Here is a 12,519-nt window from a genome sequence, read left to right as displayed (position 1 = left end):
TATACCAGCAGGTATTCATACCGTATACATCAGCAGGTATTCACACTGTGTACATCAGCAGCTGTTCACATGTGTACATCAGCAGCTGTTCACACTGAGTAGCAGGAAAAGGGTGCCAGCAGAAGGAAACCAAATCTGAGGTTTCCCTCGAATACTAGCAACATTCCCCTTCCACCTGTTGTTGCTAAGCATTTCATCCAGCATTGTTTCAGCTCTAACAGTGAAGAGAAAGGACCAGGTAGAGCTGTTGTCCTACATCAGTGTCTTTTGTCTTTACAGATAAAACAAAAGCACCGACACACTGAGGGAATCCCATGAAGATGTGAAATTACAAACAAATGAAGAGGGAAGGCACAGGGGCTATGTTTATGTAACAGGACCCTAGACCTTAGCACAGTTGATGCCACGTTAGAGGTGCTAGTCTCACCTCAAAAGCTGGGAGGTAGGCCCCACCCCTGCCAAAATGGGAACAGAGACCTAATCCATCAAATCCATCCCAGGCCATGGTTCCAGGATCCAGGAAAGCCCCTAAATGTACTAACCTTGTTTTTTGGCTTCCGTAGTTCTGCTTCTTGCTAAATGAAGTGTGCCAACTGAGATGTGGTTGGTGTATAAACGCTAAGGAGCTGTGAGGATCCGAGTTCCCCACATAGCTGCCAACCTGTAATAAAGACTTTCTTCCGGCTTTTAAAGCATTCTCTGGTAGACATAGTTCGTAACTTTCACAGTAGATTCGAATCCTTTGCCTATTAGGACTTGATCATCAGCCTCTGTTATTAGAAAATAATGTTTCAAGTAACACAAAATATGTGATTATTGTAAGAAAATTAAAACAATGGCACAGAAATTAAACTTTGAATGTTGGAATATGTATCCCACCCTACCTAGCTTGTCAGTGGTTTGTTGGAATTTCTGGATTTACCTGTAAAGGAATTTCTTTCTTTTTTTTCTTTTCTTTCTTTTTTTGTTTGTTTGTTTTGTTCTGGTTTTTTGTTTGTTTTTTGTTTTTCAAGACAGGGTTTCTCTGTAGCTTTGGAGCCTGCCCTGGAAATAGCTCTTGTAGACCAGGCTGGCCTCGAACTCATAGAGACCCTCCTGTCTCTGACTCCCGAGTGCTGGGATTAAAGGCGTGTGCCATCACCGCCCAGTTATAAAGGAATTTCTTTTCTTTTCCCTTCCCCTCATCTTCTTTCCTTATCAAAGGACACACCCACCACTGTGGCTTCTTTTCCTTAATTGTCTGGCTTTTTACCTACTAACTCCGTATTCAGACAGCTACCTCATTGTAATGAACTATGTTTGAAAACAGAATCATAGCAACTTTCACAATACACTGATGATAGTAGAATATTATATTCAATCATTGCAGGGGTGAAAAAATGTGGGTGCTCAAGAATTGGGGACAACTATGAACACATCTGATAGATACAAGGGTTTTGGAGCCAGAATAACAAACTAGCTGAATATGGCCTTGAGAAAATTGGAGGGGGAGAGAGAGAGAGAGAGAGAGAGAGAGAGAGAGAGAGAGAGAGAGAGAGAGAGAGAGAGAGAGAGAGAGAGAGAGAGAGAGAGAGAGAAGAAAATCTCATGAGGTGCAGGTCTGCAGGTCTGCAGGAGGCGGAGACAGGAGTCATCATCGGCTACTGAGTCAATTCCAGACAAGACTGAGATACAAGAGATCCTGTCTATGCTTCATAGGTTGTAGTAAGAATTAAGTGAGGTTCATCTCAACGATCATCACTGACTGATGAAGGCTCTAATAATGCCGGTTCCTCTTGGTCCATGAGAGCGGAGACTCAGGCAGGCTGGGTCTTAAATTACAAGGACAACACTATTAGAAAGGGGTGTGTCAGGAAAATTTTTATTAATCAGTTTGGCTGTCTGAGATGTCCAGTGGAGATACCACTGACATTGAATGCTCAGCATCACTGGCTGCCTTTACGCCTGACTGAACATTTGGAGAGACTGAGACCTACAACTCCCAGGCACCATACCTTACTCCGCTCTCAACGTCACACCTTCTCTAGTTCACCAGCCAGCCAATTGGCAGGCTTTCGGACTCAAACTACAAACCCCAGAAGGCCCTACACCAAATGTGTTATAAACCCCCGTTCATGACCGGCCTCTCTAGCCATATTGGCTGCTGGGAAGTGTAGTTCGACGGTGGCCGAGCCACTCATGGCCCGCGGTCCGCCCCAAGATGGGTGAAATGGCGGCGTTTTGAGTTTCAGTTCCTCTAATAGTCTAGTTAGAAGCGTAAACTGTCTAGGTAGGGCTTTGGAGACGCTCCTGGGTGAGGGCTCTTCTGCGAAGGTGTCTCGCTTTCCGGGCCTCGCTAGGTAAGAAAGTGGGCTGGGAAGGAGGCAGCGGCATTGGAGGCGGACGAGACCAAATGCGGCTAGAGGAGGGAGCTTGGGAAGGATCCAAGTTAGAGGCAAAGTGGGGCGGGACGTCCGCTCCTCGCAGGGTTCGGGAGGTGCCCCAGAAAGGATGTGAAGCTCAGGTCCCAGCAAAGAGGGATGTCTACGTCGGGGGGTGGGGGTGCATTTGTGGTTTGTGGCTTTTTAGTGCGACCTCTCATCCCGTGGTCTCACCTCCCCTACTGAGGTGGTCAGTCAATATACCAGACCTTGGCAGTTAGGTAGATCACCCTAGCACAAGGCAGTTTTAACTGCTGCTGGCTGGCAGTAGTGTAACATCTGTGAGAACAGATGTTTGGGGTGCTTTGTTTAAAGGGAGTATTAACAGAGAAGAAAATCTTAAGCCCTCCAAAGTTTAGAGTCTAGACCCTCCTTTGACGACTCACAGTGCTACTGGAGTATTTCCTATGTTTATAAACTTTATAAGGCTGAACCCGGCAGAGAATTGGGTGTTCTGGCCCCTGCTTCTAAAATACTGTAGAACTGGTCCAGCCAATAGGGTAAATTAAATCACAGTACAAAATAAAATGTATAGGATGACCCTACTTTGTAATGAATAGCTGTATTTTCCAAGTATGTGGCAAGAAAACTTCAAAACGCAGGGTGAAGGTGGCGCACACCTTTAGCCTTTAATTCCAGCACTTGGGAGGCAGAGGCAGGCGGATCTCTGTGAGCTCGAGGGCAGCCTGGTCTACAAGAGCTAGCCAGGACAGGCTTCAAAGCTACAGTGAAACCCTGTCTTGAAAAACAAAAAACAAACAAACAAAACCCCCAAAAACAAAAAAAGAAAAGAACACTTTAAAACTGTGCCCCGAGATAACATGGTAACGTGTGGCAGGTGAGATGACAGTTGAACTCCACCCTTTACATCTTCGTATTTGGTACAGTGACCACTGCCCCCATCTCCCCAACTCCCCCCCTTGTTTTTCCAAGAGTCACTTTGCTGATACATTTTGGAAATCAGGCTGGAAGGCTGCTGCTCTGGCTTGTGTTGGCCCCTGCAGGTTGACATGCAGATTGTAGTGAGGCTTGGATACCAGGGGACAATTGAGTGTACACACTCTCTGAGACTCACGCTCTCCTTCCTTCCTCCAGGCTGGAAACAGGCTGCTTGAGCAAGGGTCACGCCATGGTATGTAGTTGGTTGCTCTATTTCTGTCTAATCCATTGACCTTTCTAGTTTAAAATGAAGTCTTTGTGCTTTCTAATGAAGCTAGGCTTCCCTGTAAAACTTCCTTGGGCTCGGCTAACTCACTTTGGCTAGGGAATGAGAGGGAGAAAAATACTCCAGCTGAAATACAGTGTTTTGGAAATACTGTTTGCTTTTTCATCAGGATCATTATTTTAACATATGCTCCTTACTGTGCGTGTGTGTGTTTGTGTGTGTGTGTGTGTGTCACTTCCATTTTAATTATAAAAGAAAACTCAGTTTGTTCTTTAGCTTTTTCTAATACGTTCCCTGGGACAAAAGCTTGTCAGATCAAAGTAGGAGCGTAGTGAACACAGTGCTTACGTCAGTCTTTCCACCTTTCACAGCTTTTGCCAGCTGCTCAATTAAAAGGTGACATTCCTGCATAAGCCTATTTGAGTCAAAATGTCCCTGCTGCTTACTGAGGAGCAGAAGAGAAAGATTGAAGAGAATCGACAAAAGGCCCTGGCCCGCCGAGCTGAGAAGTTATCAGAACAGCCTCAGGGCAGGGCTTCAGGCCCCACTGTTTCTGGCCCAGCGGGGAATCTCCCAGCAGGGCCTTCTAAGCCTGTGGGCCACGGTGTTCTTTTCAAGCAACAGAATCTCAGTAATTCATTTCCTGCTGATCAGAGAGCTCATAGTTCCAACCGTGTTCAGCCAAGTACACCAGAGCCGGCGAAGAGGCTATGGAAGATCCAAGGAGAGAGGCCTACAGCATGCTCAAACCCTGCCCCAGGTCCCCCAAACATCTCTGACCAGCAGCCTTCGGGTTATAAACCATATCAGGGTAATCCCCAGGCTTCTCATAAGGTCAAGTCGACATCCATTGCTACCATAACCCAGGAGCCTTTGGCTAAAGCACAGAGCTCCCAGGACTCAGTGGCTTCCTCCTCTGGACCGTTTCCCAGGGATCCCGAGTTAGAGGCCAAGACTGTGAAGCCCTCCACCTCTGGACAGAGTGGTTCGGGCACCTATTATGCCTTAGGGGGAAAAACACCTAGAACAGAAACTACAAAACCAAAGAAACTACAGACCTCGCCCCAGAAAGTAAACTGTGTTCAGGGAACGTGCATAAGGATGGGAGATCGTTTTCGGGTGAAGATTGGCTACAATGAAGAGCTCATTGCCGTGTTCAAGTCTCTGCCCAGCAGATGCTATGGTAATGAGGCTTTTTCTTTTCCTATTTTTGGACACTGTTCTAACAGTTTCTCATAAATATTAAGAGGGCATATTGGCACATTACATTTTTCTATTTTAGCCAGCGTTTCCCTTTGTGGTAGACATTGTCTCACGCAGCCGTCAAACTCAGCTAGTGCAGGGCCGTAGAGAGAGCTTAATTTGCTGAGGAGGCTGTTCCTCTGCCAGGTGCAACGTATGTAGTGTAGCATTGAAGCCTAAAAACAATAGTTTGAAATCCATAGATTTTTTTTTCCTTTCAGTTTGTTTGTTTGTTTTTTGTTCTTCAAGACAGGGTTTCTCTGTGGCTTTGGAGCCTGTCCCGGAACTAGCTCTTGTAGACCAGGCTGGCCTCAAACTCACAGAGATCTGCCTGCCTCTGCCTCCCAAGGGCTGGGATTAAAAGCATGTGCCACCACTGCCTGGCTTCCTTTCAGTTTTTAAAGTGATGGATTACCTCGGTAAGGTTGAGTAACATCTGAGAGGAGAGCTAGGGTGTGGCTGGCTCTGCTACTCAGAGCCACTGCTCATACCATTGCCCAACTACACGACAGTTCAGTCCTGACTGCCTCAGCCCACTTAGTTCCGTGACTTCCCTGGGCCTGAGGTTCCATCTACACGAAGCAGAATTACCCGTGTTTGTTATTTGTCTCATATAGAGATTTTTAAGTCTGTGAGAGCTTGCCCGTCAACAACTTTGAGTTTGGCCTCTATCTGCTCAGGAAATAAACTCTTACGGAGTGTCCGAGTACAAATGGAGACAAAAAGTGACGAGCCTGCCGGGCGGTGGTGGCGCACGCCTTTAATCCCAGCACTCGGAAGGCAGAGGCAGGCGTATCTCTGTGAGTTCGAGACCAGCCTGGTCTACAAGAGCTAGTTCCAGGACAGGCTCCAAAGCCACAGAGAAACCCAGTCTCAAAAAACCAAAAAAAAAAAAAAAAAAAAAAGTGACGAGCCTTCTGTTTATTTCAGATCCTGTTACGAAGACATGGGACTTCAGCATGGCCGACTACAGAGCCCTGAGTAAGTGGGACATTAGCAAGGGCTGGCACCTGATGGTTCTGTGCACTGGGCTCTTCTCAGCCCGCAGCTGCATGGTGTCTCTTATCTCTCCTAACACCCACTTTACAAACGGGGAAATGATGTCTCTAGTGAGCAGCTAATGCAGGGACACACAGCTAATTAGTTATGCAACTGGAATTGAAACCGGAGTGCCTATTCCCCTTGGGCTGTGCCAGCTCCAGCAGTGCCAGGCAGTTGTGCCAGGCCTTGCTCCTAAAGAGAAGATTGTTTAACCTCTGACATTGGTTAGCGAACCCCATAATTCAGGAGCTCAGGCAGGTCCATCCTGTGGTGTCCAGTCTCCGCCAGCCCTGGGTGTCCCTCTGTCTTCTGTGTGTGTGTGTCTTATATCAATATTTCTGTCCTCTTGTGGAATATTTAACCTGGCAAAGATGTATTACATTTGTTTATGTTGCAGAGTATTTCTGTAACTGTATGACGGTGTGTTACGTTTGTTTCTGCTGCCTTTGTTAAGGATGTAAAGGTGTGTTACATTTATTAGTGCTGCATTTGTTTAACTATGTAAAGATGTGTTGCTTTTCACCTTGCCTGCCTAAGGGACTTGAACTGCCGGGTAGCTGGGCAGAAGAGAGATAGGTGGGGCTGGCAGGCAGAGAGAAAAATAGAAGAGAATGAGAACAAGGGAGGAAGAGAGGGAGACGTCCAGGGTCAGAAGCCAGGCAGCCACCAGCCAGCCAGACATGGAGGAAGCAGGAAAGTAAAATACACAGGATGAAAGAAAGGTAAAAAAGCACCGAGACAAACCGTAGATAAAGAGAAATAGATTAAAACAAGAGCTAAGATAATTCTGAGCATTTATAACTGGTGATTGGGGAGCTGGTTGGTGACCCAAAAGAAACCCCGGTACACTGTCCCATTGTCCTGCTGCCTCTTTCAAAGAAATTCCTGTCTCTTGTCCCATTCTCCCCTGGTTCTCAGCAGCTGTGTCTATACCCACTCCTCTCTGCCCTTCAGGAGCTGAGGATCAATGCTCAGATTACTTCTCTGAGGATCTGGCATATGAGGTAGAATTCTTTGGGTTCGCCAGGACATTTTCTGGGTAGTGATGGTCCAATTTCTGTGGAATTTTCTCTTCTTTCCTTGGTCTCTTCTTTGTAAAACATGTGACTAGGTAATGTCCTGTTCTTTGCTAGGGCTGCTGTGGACTGGACCTTAACAGAAATGTGTTTGCTTGGTTCTGAGGAAAGGAATCTGAGGTAAAGGTATAGGCAGGCTTGCTCATCCCTCCTGAGCTTGACTTTTTGTTTGGTATGATTACTTTTAATACTGCTCCACCTATTTTTTTTTTTTTAAAGAGTATTAGGCACAAAAGTCTCCTTGTGGCTTTTTAGGTAAAGTTGACTGGAGTGTGTGAACCCTCTGGATATCCTGAAGTCCCCTGTAGTGGCTTTGGATTTATAAATTATATTTCTGTTTTTAAGTTTCACATAGGCTTATAATTTTAGTGTCTTTTTATACTTTTTATTTTAGATTATATATGTGTGTGTATGTATAGTTTGTGTGTTTATTTATTTATTTATTTTTGGTTTTTTCAAGACAGGGTTTCTTCTGTAGTTTTGGAGACGGTCCCGGAACTAGCTCTTGTAGCCCAGGTTGGCCTCGAACTCACAGAGATCCGCCTGCCTCTGCCTCCCGAGTGCTGGGATTAAAGGCGTGCGCCACCACCGCCCGGCTGTGTATTTGTTTTTTCAAGACATTGTTTCTCTGTGTAGCCCTTGTTGGCCTGGAACTCACTCTGCAGACCAGGCTGGCCTCACACTCCTAGAGATTCACCTGTTTCAGCTTCCCAAGTGCTGGGATTCAAGGTGTGCACCAACACCGCCAGCTATTGTTTCCTTTTTTAAGTACTGAGGATTAAACTCAAAGCCTTGTGCATAGTAAGCAAATACTCAACCACATCCTTGGCCCAGTTATTCTTCTTACAGTTACCGATTTAAATGTGTCTGTGGATACTTCATCCTGCCCCCCCCCCCCCCCGCCCCTTTTCCTATAGTGTTAGGGATGGAATCCAGGACCTCAGCTGAGCTAGGTCAGCACTTCAGTATTGAGCTGTATCCCTAACCTGGATTTTGCTTTTTTAACCCTACCCACACTCAGCACGTAATAGCACATCAATGTCTAGAGAAGGGAACTTGACTCCCCGTCTCTGGACTCATCTGCCACTGACCCTTGATTCTGTACATTTCCCACTTTTTTTGTCATTAAGTGAGACAGTGTTACATTTGTGTATCATTTGCACCCTGCCCTTCTCATAAACGTTTTTAATTTTAATGAAAGCTAGCAGTTCTGGGTGATGAGTATATGGCTGTCATCATTATAATGGACCACTGTGAGCCTCAAAATATTTTGCACTATTGAACATAGTAAATTTTGTACTTTGTCTTTTCCAAAACTTCATACTGACAGGAAAAAATGATTGATTGCATAATGTTTTGTTGTATGAATATGACAGAGTTACCTAAGTCATTTTCTTGCTGTTTAATTTTCTTCCTCTTTCCTGGTTTTGCATCTGTAAGGAAGCCTTGTGTGTACAAGTTTATGTTTGTATTTTCAGTTCCCGGAAGTAGAATCTCTTAAAACTCATGCCTACTTCACTAATTTTCCCAAAAGTTTTTTATTTCTCAAGTAGTAATATAAATGTCTTTTTATGTTTGTTTGTTTTATCTTGCAACGTTGATAAATAAAAAAATGGTTTTCCCTTCCTTTGGTCGTTGGTAAAGCTGAACATTTCTGTTTTCGAGCCACTCTCCCTGCTGCTTCTCCATGCTTTTCCTTTTGTCCTCTTCCTACTTTTTAAGTTTTCTGCAAATGTCTTGTCTTAGCTAATTTGCCTTTTAAGTCAGTGTCGGGTTTTTGTTTCTTTCTTTTTTTCTTCCTGTTTTTTTGAGGCCACAAAGCACATCAGCGATATGTAATAAGCTAATGTGGAAAGTCGTGTGTTTGTGGTCTGCCAGTCCTGTTTCTCATCTTGTTCTCTAAGCAGTTCTGCCTAGGGTGCCAGGGCGCTCTGTGGTGTGTTAGCTCCAGCAGATTCTCCGGCCTACAGAGATTACTGACAGCATCTGCCATCTTCACAAGCTACACCCGTTTAATTCAGGATTTTAAGAAACAGAATTGCCTGCCCTGCCCTACCCTGCCCTCTGTCTTGCCCTTCAGAGTGTCCTGGGTCAGGTGACAGTCATCCAGTGTCATCCTCCTAATCATTTGGTCCTTTCCTCCTCTTCACAGTGAAAGCGGCTGAGCAACTCTCAGCCATCTCCCTACAGCCATTGGAAGGGGTTGATGACAGTGGCAGGGGACAGACCGGCCTTCCCTCAGCTCCATCCCTTGCCTTTGTCTCAGGGAAGTGCTTACTCATCTCCCGCACCCGCTTTGAGGTTGACATTGGCTATTCAGAGGAGCTGATCGCACTGTTTAAACAGATGGATTCCAGGAATTACGGCAAGTGATTGACCTCTGTCTGCAGATCTGTCCTTGATTGTTCACACTGACTTTCCTGATAGAGAGATAGCTGTATCTGCAGGGCAGTGACCCCTCAGTTGTCACAGAAAGTGAACTCTTAATGGCACTCATTTTATCTCTTAAGTTTCCCAAAGAGAACCTCCAACTGTTTTCTTAATTACCGGTCAGTATTGTCTTGACCAATGTAAAGTGCATTGCTGCTTTGACTCTAAACCCGTTTGTTTCTATTTTAACCTTAGCAGAACAGAAAAACAGCAGCTGCCCTACAAAGAAATGTCTTCCTGTACCCTAAGACAGTGGTGTCAAATTTAGGCGTGCATGGAAACACTCCTAATAGGAGTTAGCGCTTTAGCTATGGGATGGGGGTGGATGTGTTTCTAATAAGTTCCCTGGTGGTGGCTATGGTACCCACCTCAGGCCCACCACGTCCATCATGAGAGCTTGCTGGAAGCTCATGAAGTTGGAAAGTGAATGAGTGCACGTGTGCTTCTTTCTCTCTTCTCATTGCAGATGCCAAGACCAGGAAGTGGAGCTTTCTTTTGGAGGAGCACAATAAACTCAGTAAGAAAGCCACCTCTCTGCTTTTCATCATAGTCTTAACCTTTAGGAGAAGCCTTAGCTTTAAATCACTAAAAAGGGAGGTTTTCTCCTTCCCGCTGCCATAGTAGTGGTTGGTACCTTCATAAACTTGAGGGCAGAGTAGCTCGCGAAAGACGTGCTTGGCTTGCTCTGTTCAAGCCTGCCAGTCCCAGCAGCTTTGTGAAAACCATTCAGACGCAGGGCTCTTGATCCATAAGGGCAAGGCGGTACTGTTGAAATTCCCAGGGCCTGGAAGCCTTCCTGCCATCATAGACAGTGAAGGATACAGACTTGGGAACTCAGGGGAGTGCTGGGGTGGAAGTGACTTTAGACAACCTCAGTTTACTTCCAGAACTGATGACCAGAAGGTAGGAGAATGTTGTGGTTTGAGGCTGCATCTGGGGTTACGTCTGTCAGATGTGGAAGTCTGGACCTGATGTGAAGAATTTGAACAGACTTAGAGACTGACCAAGAGCAGGGATGAGTGCACAGCTACCATGACCACAAAAGGGAGCTGCCTGGTTGGTTTATCGTTTTCTTCTTTGTATTCTTCTTGGACAAACCTAAATCCTAATGTGCCAGAGAAAGGTGGTTGTGGTCATAGCCTACACTAGTCTTCTCTGACTTAACACAGTAGTGAGTTTTCACAGTTGTTTCCCCTTCCTGGTGCCCTGTGGATTTATTGGCCCTCCCAGAGGGTGGGAGGAGCTGTTTGTGAGTACCAGTCATAGCAGCGAGCCAGCCTCAGGATGAGGAGCCATTAGCTACCTGTTCATCAGGTGAGGGCTTTGAGGAAGAGGGTGGAGCTGGGTTGCTTTCTGTGCTGCACGTCTCCTGACTTACTGTGTAGCATCAGGTATCAGGTAGATGGCTCACTGTTTCGTGTCCCACTTGCCCTCTTAGTAAGAAAGGACCTCTCTTGGCTGGAGATCCTAGAGGATTTGCCTTGCATACCTAAGGCCTGTGTTAGAACCAGTGTGTATGGTGGCACGTGCCTGTTATCCCAATACTCAGGAGGTGGAAGCAGGGGAAGCAGAAGTTCAAGGTCATCCTTGGCTACCTAACAAGTTGAGGCTAGCTTGGGCTACATAAGACCCTATCTGAAAAAAATTTTTTTTCTTGTTTTTTAAAATTCCTATCTGTCTCACTGGCAGACAAATGCAAAGGAATAAATAAATACAAAAGAAAAATGCTTTGTTCCTTGAGGAAGGCCTTGCTATAAACGGCAGGGTTAAGTTGAATAGGAGGTGGTATTTTAGTATCCATAAAATCTGGCTGACGCAGTAAAATGGCCAGTGTGGATCTGAAGTTCTCTGGCAGCTGTTTGGAGCTTTTGACTCAAAGGGAACTGTTGGCTTAACCTGAATTTTTGATAAGAGATAGGAATTAGTTCTTTCCTGTCACTTCATTGTCTTCCTTGACCAAGGAAGACAAATATGTGAGCAGTAAAATTCTCTGCCTCTTCTGGACTTGCACTGCAGGACTCGTGGCATTTGCAGGTGATGCAGGGCTGGGAAACCGTCAGCCTTCCACAGTGCTTCCTGAGATTTTGTAGACTGTAGACCTTAAAATATCTAATAAACTGTCAGTTCTTCTTGCAGAAAATGCACATAATGGGCACACTTCTCGAGTTTGTATTAGACATTTGTAATTTTCTAGGCCCCGAGTTTGCATTTTTTACATGCTTTTTCCTGGTTACATTGTCCCAGTAAGGAAGCCTTCGCTTGCCTTACTGGGGACATTTGGGAGTCACTGTAAATCAGGGGTGGCAGAAACAAGATTTAAACTCCTACTGCATTTGTAACCTGACCCATTAGGCAATCGTGACGCCAGCTCTGAGCACTGAGGCCAGAATGAGCACTCTGAAAAGAGCCTGGTTCTCACCCTGGCTCAGTTTCCACTGGTGCTGCAGACCTGGGGAACTTGTACCATACTTCTCACCTGGAGATCCCCTTCCTCGTGTGTGAAGTCGGATTGTTGATGCCAGGCTAGTAGAACACGTGCTTGAGATGCTAATTAAGAAATGGCAGTGAGGCCTGAGTGTGTCATCAAGGACATGGCGAGAGTCATTTCCCCAGGAAAGTGACTCCGAGGTTTCTCTTCTTTCCAAGTGACTGGACGCCTTCTGCCCGCAGTGAAATTGGCATGAGGCCTTTTGTTTTCCCTGGCTGTCACAGTCCAGAAGGGTTCTCCATGATCTTGTCTTGTCAGCTGCTGTTTGGAAACACTAGCATCTCAGCTGTGTGGCTAGCGCACCCTGCCAAAGAGCTTTTTGTAGAAGTGACTTCTGTATGACTCATGAAGCCAGACAGCACATGCCTGTCATTCACCAGCACCGAAAAAGGACAATAGGCAGCGCTGACGAGGAGAGGAAGGATGTCGTTCTCAGAAGTGCCCCGTGAGCTGAACTAGCAATACGGGACTTTGGAAACAGAGCTGTGGGAGACAGTGGCGTTCTTCCCCTCTGAATGGAAGAAAAGCATGGGGTGCTTCCAGAGGCCCTTCCCTCCAGCAGCTCTGCAGCTCCTGGCTGTCTTTCCCAGGTGTTTGGGTTCTAAAGAATGCTGGAATTCTGATGAAAACAGCTTCTGCCAAGTACATTGAGTGCTC

At 45.9% G+C, this 12,519-nt stretch overlaps 1 protein-coding gene across 1 annotated transcript in view; it reads left to right on the top strand.

Moving 5' to 3' along the window:
- Positions 1-2,161: 2,161 nt before the first annotated feature.
- Smarcal1 (SWI/SNF related, matrix associated, actin dependent regulator of chromatin, subfamily a like 1) overlaps positions 2,162-12,519 on the top strand; it is a 48,485-nt gene continuing 38,127 nt past the window's right edge. The window contains 6 exon segments of the mRNA XM_042055631.1: positions 2,162-2,339; positions 3,516-3,552; positions 3,957-4,768; positions 5,758-5,808; positions 9,097-9,309; positions 9,841-9,891. Of these exon segments, the coding sequence (XP_041911565.1) occupies positions 4,015-4,768; positions 5,758-5,808; positions 9,097-9,309; positions 9,841-9,891 (1,069 nt within the window). The 5' untranslated portion in view covers positions 2,162-2,339; positions 3,516-3,552; positions 3,957-4,014.

Source organism: Arvicola amphibius, chromosome 8 (assembly GCF_903992535.2).
Source record: "Arvicola amphibius chromosome 8, mArvAmp1.2, whole genome shotgun sequence".
In the NCBI taxonomy this organism is placed as follows: Eukaryota; Metazoa; Chordata; class Mammalia; order Rodentia; family Cricetidae; genus Arvicola; species Arvicola amphibius.
This window is presented reverse-complemented; position numbering and strand designations above follow the sequence as displayed.